Below are 16982 nucleotides of genomic sequence, written 5' to 3' on the forward strand. Positions count from 1 at the left end.
AAACTTGTCTTATCCAAAGTGTCAATTGACGATTTAAAAAACCAAAGTTTTAAAGAAATTGTCCTTGGTAAAAACATTTGCATAATAACAATAAGTAATTCTTCCAAATAGATTCTCCCAATGACAAGTTTTGTAGGCAAAGATGAAGATTTTTCTCAGTGTATGATGCCATCTGTGAAGGGCACACCATTTGAAACCCTCTGTTTTTATGCAAGGTAACACCACCACTGTGAGACAGCGGGACATCTACAGCTCTGTCACTCTGATGCTGCTAAAGCTGTACTCACTGAGCTGTCTGCCACTGATTTCAGGAAAATAAATCAATAAACAAACAAAACTGTGCAAGTCAAACTTTGACCCCATTCACACAATCAAATTTTCAAACTAATATGGCACTCTGCTTCCAAATGTAAGAACATGGAAGAGTGCTGGAGAGGAGAGCATTAAATTGATTTACAAATGTGCAAGGACCAAAAACAAAGCAAAGAGGATTTCAATTTTCGCAAGCTATGTGTTTCAGGAACAAAGTTTCCTTTATATTAGGAATGTTTTACTGTATTTTTGGTAATCTAAATGAGTGTTCTACCATCCCCACAACAAGAATCAGCTGATCAACTAGGACATGTCTCAAGTCCCTTGACATGGATTTGGGGGAAGGTGGGAATCCATATAGAAATTATTTTTGTAAGTCATTAAAGGATGAGCCATTCTAAAACATTCAGTTAAGAACACACTTATGCAACTACTTTACCCCCCTCCCCAAAAAAGCAGCCTTTATAATTTCAGGTTCATAGTACAATGTGCATATTCATTTTGACATTATTTGTTTAGATTATTGTGCACATTTTATTGTTGGCATTTAAAGGATTCTAATGAGATAACACCACTGACAGCTTAACCTTTATTAAACTGTTGATACAAGATGATTCTTTTAGCATAAAGTCAGATGAAGACATTACAAAAATTATATAACTATTCATAGATTGCAATAAACTATTAAAAAGAACATTCTCTTTACAAGATTGGTCTTTTATTTACAATTAGAGACCAGAAAAAATGAGGGGTTTCTTTCACAACATTTTACTAAATTAGCATTTAAATAATACTTGAGGCACTTTTCAGAGATTATTAAAAGCTATGAACAATTAGATCACTGAGAGTTGAATCTGAAGAATATGTCTCTGATATTAACTGCTACATATGACAGTATTACTATTAGTTGCTTTTAAAATCCAGGTATCTGGAAGGTTAAAGAGTTTGTAAAACACTGAAGTTAGCTCCAAGCTTTCTGTCTGTCTATAGTAACAAGTATGCTTCTCATATTTTTCACATACAAATGATTGTTTATGTATGACTTAAGCCTCACAACATAACTCAAAGGCAGGAAGTGCCAGTACCCTTTATGCGGAGTAGAAACAGATTGTGACTTGCTGAAAGAAGAGGAAGCATGAAGCGGACAACTCCATGGGCTCAGTCGTCCCATTTCACAATACAGCACCTCTGATATTGATCCAGCACATTGTATTATTCTAAACACCATCGAGAACAACCTATGTTCCCAATCACAAGACCTAAACACGGAGCAGACAGATTTTAAAAAAGGAGATCTGTTGTACTTCAATTGTTCCTCATCAGTCAGTATAAAACCTTTTGTGACTTTACAGAAAAATCACATCATATTTCTGTCCCTGGACTTGCCAAACACATTAAAATAACACGAGTCAAATTCTGTTCTACGTATATCCACAGCCAATGGGATAGAAATTCTTGCTTCTGATTTCTCCTTCTCCCGCGGACAGGAGAGCTTTGCATTTTCCACATTCCACCCTACATGTAGCTTCTCTACTTTGTGCAAAAAAATAAAAATAAATAAAAGTATGCTGCTACAAGTGAGAGAGCTAAAATGCATTCATGGTCTCAAGCCAAGGGCACAGAGCAGATTTGATTTGAAATATTAAGTTCCTTGATCAAAAATTTAAAATAATCAGACAAGCTATTGGGATGGATGGATGGATGGAAGAAAGTTGTTTTCAGTGGGAAGTCTTTTCTTGTTCCTTCTGGCAAATGGACCATCACAAAAAAAAAGTTCCCCCACAAGTATCAGAGTTGTTCAGTATCATATCCCAAAACGGGTCCAAGCCATTTCTCCACTTCTGCAACCGACAATTTTTTTCTCAGTGCATAATCTTCAACCTGCAAAGAGACCACAAAACATGATGGAGATTTTGGAACTCCAGCTTTTAGTATTTACAAATTTTTTAAGACGTCTGCTAATTAGATGTTTTTAAATGTTCTAACACTACTACAATGAACAGCGTAAGTTACCTGATCTTTACATATCTTTCCAACAGCAAAATATTTGGAATTGGGACTGGAAAAGTAGAGGCCAGAGACTGCAGAAGCAGGTACCATTGCTAGTGATTCTGTTAAACCAATTCCTGGAAAAGTGAATGAGAATCCTCTTATTCTTGAGAACAATTGAGAATAAGCACAAATTCAAAACCTTTTTTGTGTTGGACAGCTTCAAGCAAACTCAAAAAAAACAAGAAGGTTTCAGATGAATTAAAACAAAAACCATTTTCCATTTGTTAACTATTAAAAAAAACCGCAGACCTTTAAATATACTGCAGACTTTCATTATGATTACTGTAAAGTAACTGTACAGTTTGAAGGAAAAAACCTGGGAGATTTTGGCAAGAGGTTTTGAAACACAGGAAGGTACTTTTGGAGCAGTGAAACATCTGACATGTAAAATAACAGAGGAAAACAAATGGAATTCATTCCTTTTTAAGAATTACCATCTCAAGGTTCCTGTGGACCAGGATACACACTGCTGAATTGGCTTTTTTTCCTGTTTATATCTGGAATGTCTTCTTGCAACCATAAGGATGCTAGAAATTTTCTCTGTGCAGCAGAACCCTGTTTGCATGTAATCTGCTACTTAGGGACACAACTCCTTCATCAAAAGCACTGACAGTGTTTTTAAAATTCTTCCTTGAATGAGGCCAAATAAAAATGGCAATGAAAAGGGGAAGAGAGCAAATCCTAGAAGTACATCAGTATTTTATGTAGTTCTGCACCACCCAATTCACTGTATTTTAGGAATGTCAATCTTTCATTCACATAAAAACAGTTTAAGAATCTTAGTAAAGCAGAGTTACCTGTTGTTTCCTCAATGTTTGCAAGTTTCCACATGGTGAGTTTTTCTGTATGGTCAGGCTGGCTTGGATATCCAGGGGCAGGGCGAATTCCCTCATATTTAATTCTGCGTAGGTCAGAGAGATTGAGCTGCTCAGTACTACTGTAAGCCCAGAATTCCCTTCGAACCCTTTCATGGAGCTCCTCAGCAAATGCCTTGGAATAGAATGAAAAGATTTTTTTGTATTTTAGTTTGTACAGAATGATGCAATAGCTATTTAATACAAACAATGTCTTAGAGACTTTCTTCCCCTTCCCATTTTAATTTTTAAGGGAGTTTTTAACATTGGTGAGAAATTTGATAGAATTAAAATTCACATGCAAAACTTATTTTGCTAACTCAAGTATTTTAGTTTCTTCTCTTATTGGTAGATAGGGGTTTTTTGATTGTCCTGCTTTAAAATCCTACATACTCAAAAGATGTGGACAAGTAACCTAAAAAGTAACCTCATTAACCTATGGTAGCAACATATCATTATAGTCACTAGGTCTTGACCATCTGTGTGTCTCATCCAGGTCTAGCTATGGAAGGCTACATCATTCTTGCATCCATGCTAGGATCAGATATAAGTACACACTGCAGCTCTTTTTAGCAGAGGTCCTTTCCTCTAGCTGAAAGTGGGCAACAACTTTTCTGAACTGCTATTTTGCCAGCAACAGTTGCCCTTTAGGAAGAATTCCAACTTCAGTAAATATCTTTAGATGGCAACTAATTATGATTTCTGAAACTGTGCTGTAGCTTGAAACACACACCTAGAGCTAACCCCACTTGCATTGCACTGCAGTGGCTGTAAGTTTGCTGAAAGTTGCAAGGAAACCTCATACCTCTGCCAACCGATCGCCGAGAGCCTTTACCATTATGATGTTGTATTCATCATCCTGTTTCCTAAATTCATTGCATAACTCATCTACACCAAAGCAGGCCACAGCAAACAGGCCTAAGTAGTCACGAATGCCAGAATCCATTGGTGCTATGAAGTCAGAGAGGCAGTAATATGGATCTGTGCAGGCAGAGTCCTTTTCAGCCTAGAGTAACAAAATCAGTGCAATAAATCAGAACACTTAAAAATACATTATTAGTGCACTACTAAGCTAAAGACCAGTATTTTTAACACTAAAGGGCTTAAGGCATTTCTGACAAACACCTAACTAGTCTTTGAGCCACGGTGGTTTTCCTGTAGTTAAATTAGAAGGAAACCACCTCTCTCAGAGCATGTTCAGACCACTGAAGAACAAAACGCCATAGAAGAGATGCTGCGCTGAACACACATATAGAGATATTTTATTTCTGTTTACAGCCAGTAAGATTTATCAGCTTATACTGTAGGTTCAATCTTTGTATTGGCCATTCACTTCAGAGTTGGACTTGATGATCCTTGTGGGTCCCTTCCAACTCAGAAGTTTCTGTGATACAAAGTATTACAAAATAAGGAACACACTTGTGCCAACTGGGTAAGAGGAGGAATAATTACTCTCTACCCCTCACAGATTCCACATTTGCTAGCAAAACTGATGGTTGATAATCAAACTGGAAATTCTTCAGCAATTCCCTCTATAGAGTGGCTGTGAGAGTTTATAAACACTCCTGGTTTCTCATGGTACAAACTATGTGCTCAGTAATCCAGACAAAACTGTGCCCACGATGCAGACCTTACAGCAGTCACACATACAAACAAACAAAATTGATCTATCACTACTGAAAAGTTGAATTCTAAATGAAGTTCAAGTGGGTTTTATGCAAAGGAAAGTGGCCCAGAGGGAAAGGACCTGGGGATGCTGGTCAACAGCTGGCTGAACATGAGCCAGCAGTGTGCCCAGGTGGCCAAGAAGGCCAATGGCATTTTGGCCTTAGCAGGAACAGTGAGGCCAGCAGGACTAGGGAAGGGATTCTTCCCCTGTACTTGGCACTGGTGAGGCCACACTTCAAGTACTGTGTCCAATTCTGGGCCACTCACTTCAAGAAGATCATTGAGGTGCTGGAGTAAGCCCAGAGAAGGGCAAGGAAGCTGGTGAAGGTTGTGGAGCACAAGTCCTATGAGGAGCAGCTGAGGGAGCTGAGATTGTTTAGCTGGGAAAAGAGGAGGCTCAGGAGACTTTATCGCTCTCTACAACCACCTGAAAGGAGGTTGTAGCCAGGTGGGAGTTGGCCTCTTCTCCCAGGCAACAACTGATGAGATGAGAAGGCACAGTCTTAAGCTGTGCCAGAGAAGGTTTAGGTTGGACATTAGGAAGAAAGCCTTCACAGAAAGGGCAATTAGACATTGGAATGGGCTGCCAGAGGAGGTAGTGGGGTCATCATTCCCGGAGGTGTTTAAGAAAAGACTGGATGTGGCACTGAGTGCTATGGTCTGGTGGTGTTGGGTCACAGGTTGGACCCAATGATCTCAAGGGTCTATTCCAGCCCAACTGATTTTGTGATTCTGTGGAATAGGAAATATACTGCTCACTGGATCCTTTTCCAAAAATGGAAAAAAGGTAACAAAAAAGAGGTGACTAAGCACCCAAAAAGAAATTTTGAATCATATCATGTGGAAACATGATTGCTATTTAAGAAGTGGCACAGATCTTGTAAATCTACCCAACTTAGAGAGAGAAAAGTTATTTCATGGCTATCACTTAGCTGAAGATTCCTATTCTATGACAATATTTTAACAATGCTTTCCACTCAATCCCAACTGCATTTTAAAAGCAAATAAAACACCTTCAACCCTGAAAAACAAAGAAAAATGGCCTTTTAACCCACTAGGTTAATACCATAAAGTACTATAAAACCAAAGAAATATCCTTTTTCCACACAGATAAAATCTATGTTAATTTTGAGGTTCTTTTGTAATTATTAGAGTTAAGGAAAATATTAAATGGATCCCCAAGTTTTAGATTTACGTCACATCCTTAACAGTGTCAATGTCATGAACTCAACTCTCTGTACTGAAAGGAAAATTTTATATAAGAAACAGAAGACAATTATTCGCTTCTACTTTGCTCTGGTGAAGACTCTGCTGAATTACTATATACACCAGACTGGAAGAGGTGCAGCTAAAATATAGAGAGTCCAGAAGAGCAGTATGCACAATAGCACAGAGTTTCATGGCCTTAACCTTTGAGAGAAGCCTGAATAACTGGGGATATATAAGATAAAAAAGACTAAGGAAAATAACAGTATTCCAATAATAAAACCCTTTACAAGAATATTATCAAACCAGATATTCTTCTTGGGAGAACCCTGGGAAAAGGCCAGGAAAAGAAACAGTAGTAAACATGATTTACATGGGATATCAAAATATTTAACTAGGCCATAAGGCTCTGGAACAGCCCTGCATGTGTGCTTGTTGAGAGCATTTTATATAAACATCTGCCATGGATTGTCACGATCCATCTCCATGCTTCAGATAATCTGTTCCAGGGAACTGGAACAGAAAAACTTGAGAGTCATGTATTTCTTAGTACAGTCCTGCAACGTTGGCACATGATTGTCCTTATAGAATATGGTACTCCAGAAATTTAGGTAATCGTTGAAATTTTTTTTCTGACCATGTTTGATGACTCTGAATATGTGAACTATGAAGAAGCCAAATCAGAAGACAAGGAAAAAAAAAGGAGAAGCAGAATATCTTGAAAGTTCCATCTATCAAATTAAATGCAAATCTAGGTAAGTATGATTCAAGCATGAATACTTAAAATAATGATTAGCTCAATCAGAATTAGCAGCCAACTAATTCTAAACTGCCCCTCCATATGGTGAATTTTACATAAAAATTAAGACTATCAAAAACACTTATCTCCATTGAGCTTTATTTTCCAGGATTTTTTAATTCTAACTGGGTTTAACCTTTAATACATTCAAGTGGAATTTTTCATCTAAAGCAGAATCAAGGGATATTAGAGAACTAAGGTTCATTAGGTTCTAATTTAGCAACACAAGATCCATGTAATGAAGTTATACAGCACATTGCTTTAGGATATCTTAAATATTAAAATTAAGATGGAAAATGCACATCATTTCGGAAAATATCCAACCTATAAAGCATTTTGTACAACTATTACAGTGCAAAACACTACAAATACTACAGTACAAATACCTGGATCACCACAAACAAGATCTTGTTATTACTGAAAGAAATGGCAAGACAACAGCTGCAGACAGATTACAATGCCCATTTTCTACAGATTTTAATAGAGCACTTCTATTACATTCTTGCAATGCAGTGGAAAAAAAATTCACTTAACAAATGTGCTGTCATTGTACCTGTTGCCTCAAGCCATAAAATTTTGCTATTGGTTCTGAAGATCCCACTGCCTCTTCCACAGCATATAAGTGGATATCATCCTGAACACTTCGAGCTGGCCAGAACCCGACCACACCTCTGGCTTGTAATTTCTTTTGATTAATCAATGTTTTCAGTAGATCTTGCGCATCGTTATAAACTCTCCTTGCTTCTTCACCTAGCCAAAAAAAAAAATTAAAAAAAAAAATCCCTTTAGAAACAGTATGTTTTCACAACTGGCTAAATAGGTTTAAGAATTGTTGAAGATTGATTCACTTTCCACATAATTCTCTGATGACTGCAGTTATCTGTCAGCTACAGCAAATAGGGAGACTTCAGTGTGATCATGTCTATATAGCTGTAACAACATATATTTTAGGGGGGAAAAAAAAACAAATGCACAAAATGTTTCAGCCAGCATGTTTTGGACCTGGTGTGTGCACCTACATTACCACAGAGCAGCAGACCCAGAAGGTTGTTTTCAGTGTTACCCTTGCACTTTCATCATGTATTTCAAGGCCTACTGACTAGTTTCAAAAGGAGGCAGAGCTCTCTTGCCATCTTCACCCACAACGGGAACATAGATATATCAAATGCTCTGCTACCATTTTCTGTCATTAAAATACCCCCCTGTGCTTTGGCAGGTGAATGCTAAATAAGGTCACTGAACATTTTTCCCCATTTATTTTTCAGCCTCACATGGCAACAGTTAGTTCATCAAGCATTGTTTTAAACAAATTATTTCAGTGACATTACTTTCCATGTGTTTTCACTATTTCTATGTATTTCAAAACATTCAGAATCTTAATGCAGCACATCAGGCTTGCTAGGATTCTTTACATGAAATAAATTTCAATACTCACCCACAGTTTTATCACTAAAGATCTTAGGAAAACTCCGGTTGGGATATTTTCCCCTAAGCTGCCAGACATCAAAGAAGGGCTTCCAGTCAATGTATTCCACCAGCCTCTTCAGGTCATAATCTTCAAAGACTTTTGTGCCGATGAATTTTGGTTTAACTGTAGGAATCAGAACTACGATTTGACATGCTGAAAATAATTTAACATTGCTCTTATATGTGCTGCATAACTGATGCTCACCAGCCTCCACCACTGCAAATGACCTCTTCCTAATTAATTGTCTTAGAATTCTCATTGTCATATTGTTCCCAAATCATACCACACTCCATAGTTACAAAAAACATAAAAAGCATATAAAGTTGAAATAGAAAAACTAAGGCCTTTTGTTTTCACATAAATCAAGACTTATTAGCTGTTGGACTTTGGAACTTACTTCAATGGTCAGAATGTCGGCCAAGACAGAACACCGAAAAAAACCTACACAACTTACCAATACCTAACATATTTTATGAGCATATATACCTTTCATATTTACAAATCCCTACACAGAGACATGTTACATGCTATGATACTGCAGAATATTTCTGTAATTTTTTATGTAATTTCTAGGAATTTCTGCAGCCACCACACACCTGTTTAGATGCATCCGCACAAGTGAAAACGTGAGACGGATATATGTGTGCAAAGCCACAAGCTTTTCACTTGTTTTCTCTGTGCTGTTCAATACTTTATAACACAACCTTTATAACACAAGATGACCTATTGAAAGTTAGCATCTTGTTGAGTCTTGTAAATGAAATGACAGAAAGCAGTGTTAATGTCACTGCAGGATGCAACTTCTTGTGGAATGCTGTTTACACTTCTAATCTTTAATTTAAAAGAAGAAAAAAATCAAAGCAACCTAGTACAAAAAACGATGGGGGAAGGGTAGGAAAAAGTGTAAGGAGGAATTTCATAGAAATGCCATGTCACAACCTGTGTGCCACGTCACAACTATAGCACACCAAGTATGGTGTAGTAAGCTTTGCAATGTAATGAGCCAGGCAGACATTATTTTTCAAAGTGGTCATTAGATTTTTCTTTGACTATATCATGTTATGCGTAACTCATTGTTTTAGGATTTTCTTTCCAATTTTTTTATGAAGTTGAAATTTAATTTTTAAATGAGCTGTGAAAAAATAAAGCAGAAACAGATTACTCAAATTTATGCAAAACGATCTTTGCTGAGACAGACCCCAATTTACTCAAGCTGTTACACTGCTATATTCTGAAGTTTAATCAAGCATAATTTAATTAAAAATGTATCTTAAATAAATACATTAAATAAAACAAAGGCACAGCAACAACAAACAACAACATATAAACTGACCCGGTTTATGGCCTGATAACCAGTCATTATGGAAACCTTTTCTTCTAGCTTGCTGTAGAGACAAGTATCTTCTTTCCTGTATAGACGTAAAGGTTAATTTCAGAAAGCCAGCCATCTTTCAGACACATAAACTGTAACTGTTGACTTCGTGGTAGAGTTCAAAATACTCTTCAGGATAAATGTGACAACCAATAATTTCAGTCCCAACAACTCCAAGTTCACAGGTGTAAAGTAAGATTACTCCACAACCATACCATTATTTTTTCCTGTATACTTCTAATAAACCTGGTCTACAAGATTTCTAGTTCCTCTGAACTACAACAGAGGTTCCTTTATTACTTCAAAATACACTAAAGTACAGGTACAGCAAGATATTCTCCTATTGCTCAGATCCCTCACCTACACAAGACTAAGACACTAGGAAAGCATGGTGTTTTAAAATACAGTGTGGCTCAGTACCAGCAAAAGCCACCGGTGCCATTTTCGTTATCCTGGCTGTAGCTTCCCATTTTCAGCTACTGCTCTAGGAGAGCACAAGTCTCCTGTAGGTTGACTGCCAGCTCCAGCCACTGATGACAATCAAGGATTTGCCAAATATGTTAGACTCATGCAGAATTTTCCCTTACAGGTTAGAAAATTTGATTTCATAAGCATTTCTGGAAGTTTTCAATCAATTCTACTGCAAGTTTTAAATGAGAACAAATACACCTGAAGTTCTTCATAAGGAGCTGAAACCAAGAGTAATGAGGCAAGTGCCAACCACTTCAAACGATGCTAAATCAATTACATTTGTACCTTGAGAGACTCATAATGTTCTTGTCTAATTTCTTCATATTCCTCTAATATTTCTTCAAAGAAATCATCCTTTACACTATTGTCTAAGAGCTGGGAGCACTGAAAAAACCAGGAAAGAGAAAGCAGTAAGTACGTACTGTAACATACTGTAATAAGGACAGAGTATGAATTTCAGACTAAGCAGTCTCTTTTGGACTCACTTCCAATTACAATTGGCAACACTAAACTAAGCCTTACCAATAATCTGCAAACTAGATTCAAACTATTCCAACTATCCATATTTGGAATATGAGTACTACTGAGAGCACTGCCCTACTTCACAGGTAGTATTAGCAGAGCCAAGTCTGGCTCTGAAAAGACGTGACAGGAAAATACTCAAAAACTTCAAAAACTAATAGTCACAGAAACAACACGCTGCTTGGCCTACTTCTTTCAAGTAAGTATTTGCCAGCTAAGACCACCCATTTCTCTGAAAGAGAATCCAGCCCAAAAAACTCCATCCGCACGTTTCTCTTTACTAATGTTGCCATCTAACTAACTTCAGAAATATATCCAAATTAGAGAGAATAGCAGTTCATATCTAACTCTATTGCTCTTCACTATGAAATATCTCAAAACTACAGTCAAGGACTCAGAGTTAATGTCACCCTCACTAAAGAAATGTGGCATTTAAATAAAAGTACCTAGTGACAATAACTGACATAAGTCAGGTGAGAGAACCACGTGGTAGCAAAAAAACAACTGAAGCAAGAGTAGTTCAGAAACTTGTCTCTGTCGTGCTTCTTCAATTTTCTGCTACAACATTAAGCCTTAGAGGAAGGACGAGAGGCACAACAGAAAAACAGGGCATGTATTTTTGCATGGATGAAAAACTAGAATTTAGAACTTACAACCACAACACTCTTGGATGCATCCAGGACATGAATTACAGGTGCGCTATATCGTGGGGCAATTTTAACAGCTGTGTGTGTTCTTCAATGAAAAAGAAAAAGAGTGAGCATTTCACAACTGATGCAAAAAAACAACAAAACCAAAAAACCCAACAAAACCAAACAAAACCCCCAGTGAAATAAATCCTGACTTAATCATAGACTAGAACTTCAAAAGAAGAAATTCATTTGTCCATCTGCTACACATGAATCATTAAACACAGATTTTAATAATAGGTACATAAACACTTTTCTTCAAAGAGTATCAGAACACTCCATAAATAACGTGCCAGCTCATATTCCCTCACTGTCTTACCAGCTGAATGAAAATCAGCAACTCATTAGTTTGAGTGTCAGAAAATTTCAGTGACAATGTTCCAAACTAAGCCTACCAAGAACTAACAATTTTTTTAATCCTTTTTGCTCATCTTACATTTTTCCCTCCCACATGCTGGGTCTATAGATTAGCATTAACCTAATTCGGGGATGATTATTCCATTTCTGCAAGGCTCTACTTCAAAATTGGAGGCTCAAGTCCTCTACTCGCCTGAAGAAGGAATTCTGCCAGTGGTCAATAAATATTACAAACTTGCATCTTGAAGATACAGTGAACCTTGCATTATAACTATAGGAGCAATAAAGGCAGGTAGTGATCCTACTTCTCCACTGTCTGTCAAATTATGAGACAATTTGCTAAAGCCATAAATATAAAACATAATAGGTCTGCTACATGTGCTGCTCTGATAAAGAAAGGAACGCTGCTAACAGCTTCTAGTGATGAGAGAACCTCTGCTCAGAGTCCTGCCAAAACTCTGCAAGCAAGTGTAGGAACGAAGACCTTATAGGCCAAAGCCCTGTTTGCTTTCTTGTATGCTAAGGTCAAACACCATTCTTTAAAAAAGATCTAAATCTGAGTCCAGGAAGCAACCTTCCACAGCTGAAATAAGATCTCCTTTTTCTTCAGGTTCTGTCAAATATTTAAAGCACTTGAACACAGAGGTTTACTGATGACTGTGCAACACAGCTGTGTAAACACTGTCCAGCATCTTCTGAATTTGCTGCTAGGAGACACACTTCTGATCTTGGCAGCAATATGTTTTACAAAGATATTGTATCTTCTGTTCTGATAGGAACAGACAAAGGAAACAAAGAGGACATGGTCCTACAATGGCACTGTATCAACCACTACATATTAATTTTTATATTTTTTTAAAAATGAACTTTACCACAGAGAGAATGTCACTATTATTTCTCAGCATCTGAATTTACCAAAGCAGCACAGTAAGAATGCAAACATCATCATTACTGTAAATTATGAAGAAACTCTATTGTGCAGATTCTGGAGACAAAATCCATCCTCTCTCTCTTTCAAACTAACCTCACCTTACACCCTTCAAAATATTTATGGTCTCCTTATTCCAAATAACAACATCTACTTTTCACAGAGAAAAAAAATTGTAGATGGTTCTTCATTAGCAACCTCTAACACATATACAGCGTTTGAGAATGTACACATGAAGTTAAGCTTAAGACTGGAAAAGTAAAATTAAATATATATTATGAATCCAGTCTTCCGTATAGAATACCTTTACTTGACATATATTTTATAGATATTGTATTGTGTCTGGGCACATGCATAAGTGTATATTTATATACAGTTGACATAAATAAAATTACTATTTATGTATTCAAAATTATGTATATATTCTTCAGTAATTTCCATATTCAAAGATAAAACTAGTGCTACCTCCTTCTTAGCTACATTCATCTCTGTGAATAAATTCTACAAAATTGTTTGATGGTGGTTATTTGACATGGATTACAAGACCACAATGCCTCGTGTGAAAACACTGAAATGATCTGAAGAAAGGGCTCTCCTAAGACCTCCACCTAGAATAAAGCCTTCCCTTCACTCAACTCCTGCTTTTTTTTTTTTTTTTTAAGGAAAAACCCTCCATGTTTGTTGTCAGTATCAAAGTCGTAGGAAGAGACTCACAGGGAGAAGAAGAATACAGTGAACCTTGCATTATAATTACAGGAACAATAAAGACTGGTAGTGATCCTACTCTCCACCATCTGTCAGATTATGAGACAATTTCCTAAAGACAGAAATACAGAATAGGTCTGGCTACAATATGTGCTGCTCTGATACCAAAAGCAACACCACTAACAGCTACACAAAAAATGACCTCTGCAGTCTTCTGAGCTGTCACCTACTCAAGCATACTGCAACCTAAAGGAGTCAGCAAAGTGTGACCCAAGGCCATTATACGTGCCCAAAACACATCTGTGGTAATGTTAAGACTAGGTGTCAGTGAGCTGTCAACACTGATCTTCAGGAAATCATAGTAGCTCTATTATTTCATTTGAACAGACCTGAGAGAACAAGATATCAACAGAAAAGCTCAGCCTATCAAATGCAACATGCTAAGTATTTCAAAGCAAGCAGCTAGACTTTATCCCCTATCAGCCTGTTTGAACAGGACTGGAGACTCAGCCCAGTCATCACCTTTCTAAACAACGATCCAGGAAAATACAGTAACTTTCTTAAAGATAATAGCTCCCTGATGTCAACATGATCATTTCTAGTCTCAAAATCCTGCATTTCTGGAATGCTTTGATGAATCAAAGTAGAACATTCAAGCTGTTGGAAGAACAGAACTATATTCACACGTGTATGTGCATGAACTTTTAGAGGAAATACAGTACTTCCACATACAATATACACTTGCAAAATACACACTTGTAAAAATTAAATGTTTAAGATGTCCATTATTTGTTATGTCCTGACTACATTTTACCTCTGTATTCTAGGATTTCTAAGACAAGAAGTAACTGTCAATCATAAGTAAATACATACCAGTATGTATGTTACAGAAAAATGGGGAAAGGGGTAAAAAAATGGCTGTAAATTTTCTTTTTCCCTAGTTAACACTATTTTTACAGATATTGCCCATATTCCCAACTGAGATATCTTACTTAGAAGTAGTTGCTCCTCCAATCAGCAAAGGAATCCTTATTGCCAATCTCTCCATTTCCTTAGCGACAAAAATCATCTCATCCAAAGATGGGGTGATGAGACCAGACAGGCCAATTATATCTATTGCAAATTTACAAACACACATACACAAGGGGTTTAGCAAATCCACTCTAGAAAGACACAGAAATTATTACAGAAAGGTTTATTTCATACATCAGATAACTTCATGTGTCAGATAGAAAATAATGAGATAAAAAGCAGGGTAGTCATGAGCCTATAAGGAAGGTTTGACCCAATTAAAAAGTAAAAGCTTTCCAAGAATGACAATGATTCCAAATCTCCAGTTTAAGATATTTCCCAGTCTTCACAGCTGGTGAACATCTACTGCTCTGGTTTCAACAGTAAATAAACGGTACTTTTGATAAGCAAGCTCCAAGCCTCAGAAGCTCAGCACTGAGGACCGAAATAAGACACAATAATTATAAGCTCTGCTCTTGGAAACGCTTTCAAACTTCACCATCTATGTTCCACACAATTTATCTTTTCCAAGATGCAGTAGACTGTTTCAAAGCAACTGCAACTTGTTTCAGAAAGTTCGTTATTTATTACAACAATTCACACTCTGCTTTCACACTCACTGATCTGGCAAGCCAAATGCCAAGTTCTTTCACTGCTTTAAGACCCAACAAGGAGTTACCTAAACCATTTCAAGGCTCCATTTATCCATCTGTAAAACAAATACTAAAGCATCTCTCATGGAATTGTCCTTTTGATACAGGGTTTCAGCTCCTCGGGCTAAGTTTCACAGAAGTGCCAAATGCTAAATAATTAATATTGTTAATGCAGCAGTTCTGATTTCTCTGAAGATAGTCTGACCAAATCATAGACAGCATAGGAATGCAATAAGCAGCAATAAAAAAATGCAAGTGTGGTTTAAAAATCAAACAATTCAGAAGTACTAATGAAATCTCTCTATACCTGCTTTGTTCTCAACAGCAGCTCTCAATATCTTATCACATGGAGTCATGACTCCTAAATCAATAACTCTGTGAAAAGAAGTGAGATGACACACGATCCTTTAAATAATAAATAAAATATCTGCTAAAGGGCAAATACATTTCCCTTACCGTAAATAACTGACCTAAAATTGAAGTTAAAATTGAGATTTTTGTTTGTTTCTCTTAAGATCACTTTTGGGAATTTTAATATAGGAAACATCTCTTGGTCTGGCAAAATTTTCAATAAGTCAGAGTTCCAGATGGCATAGTAGTTAAGAAAATTCAAGTGTAAGAGGCTTTTTTTTTAGTTAAATAAGTTTTTGTGGTTGCACTAAGTCTGGCTGAGATGAGTTAATTTTCTTCACAGCAGCTGGTATGGTGCTGTGTTTTAGATCTGTGACCAAAACAATACTGCTAACATTCTAAAATTTAACTACTGATGAACAGTGTTTTCCCAGCATCAAGTCTTTCTCTGTTTCTTACTCTAACCCTCCAAGGAATAGACTGTGAGTAGACACAACCAGACAGATGACCCAAACTAACCATAGAAATATTCCATGTCATATGATGTCAAGCTCAGCAATAAAAAAGGAGAGTAAGGGGTTTAGCAGGGGTTAGCCATCTTTGACTCGGGAACTGGCTAGGCACCAGTGTACCCATGGGAGGTGCAAGGGGATTGCCTTTGCATCACTCCTTTTTTTTTATTTTCTCTCTTCTTTCACTTCCTCTTCACTTGTTAAACATTCTTCTCCCTTCACAATTTTTCTTGCTTTCATTCTTCCTTTCCTCTTTCCCCATCCCACTGAGGTTGGCTGTGTGGAAGTGACTGGCTGGTGCTTAGCTGCTTACTAGGGCTGTCAACAGCAGTGGCATTTCTGACATTATTTGGATAACATAAAAAGGTTTTGTGGACATCATATCTTATATTAGGAATATAAGATGATTCACATCAAAGTTGTGCCTTATTAAAGTTTACATTTTATGAAATGAGACACTGCACTTCCCTTATTACCATTTTAATCCTATTAACCCTAGCCATTGCTAAGGTTTTTATTTTTTCAAGTAAGCCACCCCAGCCTGCTGTTTTCATTCAGCCTCACTCACACTACTCATGGTGACAGAAAACTCTATGGCTTCAGTTCAGTAAGTGTAAATAAAGCTCAAGAAAGCCTGAAACCGATCGACAGAATTTCAAGAGGAAATTAAACTGAATATATTGCATATACACAGCACTGCTACTGCCTTCAACACTTTGTGCTTTAAAATAAAGGGATAATTTTGGTTCTTTTTAGAGCAAATGACAACCCAAAGTCAAAGCAAAACTAAAGGAATGAATGATAAGACAGAGTTCCAAAGGTGGTTAAGCTTTGTGCAACACCTGACAGACCCTTGACAAAGGGCACTGATGGGAACGTGACCACTCCTTCCAACACTGTTGCCAACCCTGCTGTGCATAGACAGGCCATGAAAGACCTGACTTTTCTTGAAGTTCTAACTTTTGAAGTTCAGAAACTCACCTCTTATTTAACAAAACATACCCCAGCAAGTTTTTAAATCTCATAGTTAACAAACAGCTTGAAAAACACAC

At 37.0% G+C, this 16982-nt stretch overlaps 1 protein-coding gene across 5 annotated transcripts in view; it reads right to left on the reverse strand.

Annotated features, from left to right (window-relative positions):
* Positions 1–887: 887 nt before the first annotated feature.
* Positions 888–16982, reverse strand: part of MTR (5-methyltetrahydrofolate-homocysteine methyltransferase) — a 48839-nt gene continuing 32744 nt past the window's right edge. For 4 of the 5 annotated variants that reach the window (XM_027750458.2, XM_027750460.2, XM_027750461.2 and 1 more), the window contains 11 exons: positions 15375–15442; positions 14396–14516; positions 11378–11459; positions 10488–10586; positions 9693–9768; positions 8327–8482; positions 7445–7641; positions 4024–4224; positions 3162–3354; positions 2326–2438; positions 888–2193 (listed from right to left, as the gene is read on the reverse strand). In XM_027750458.2, the coding sequence (XP_027606259.2) occupies positions 2101–2193; positions 2326–2438; positions 3162–3354; positions 4024–4224; positions 7445–7641; positions 8327–8482; positions 9693–9768; positions 10488–10586; positions 11378–11459; positions 14396–14516; positions 15375–15442 (1399 nt within the window). In that variant the 3' untranslated portion in view covers positions 888–2100. The remainder of the gene's footprint in view (positions 2194–2325; positions 2439–3161; positions 3355–4023; positions 4225–7444; positions 7642–8326; positions 8483–9692; positions 9769–10487; positions 10587–11377; positions 11460–14395; positions 14517–15374; positions 15443–16982) is intronic. The other variant, XM_027750459.2, reaches the window with a different exon arrangement.

This window comes from Pipra filicauda, unplaced genomic scaffold, assembly GCF_003945595.2.
Source record: "Pipra filicauda isolate LSUMZ 115617 unplaced genomic scaffold, ASM394559v2 scaffold154_size2910363_pilon, whole genome shotgun sequence".
In the NCBI taxonomy this organism is placed as follows: domain Eukaryota; kingdom Metazoa; phylum Chordata; class Aves; order Passeriformes; family Pipridae; genus Pipra; species Pipra filicauda.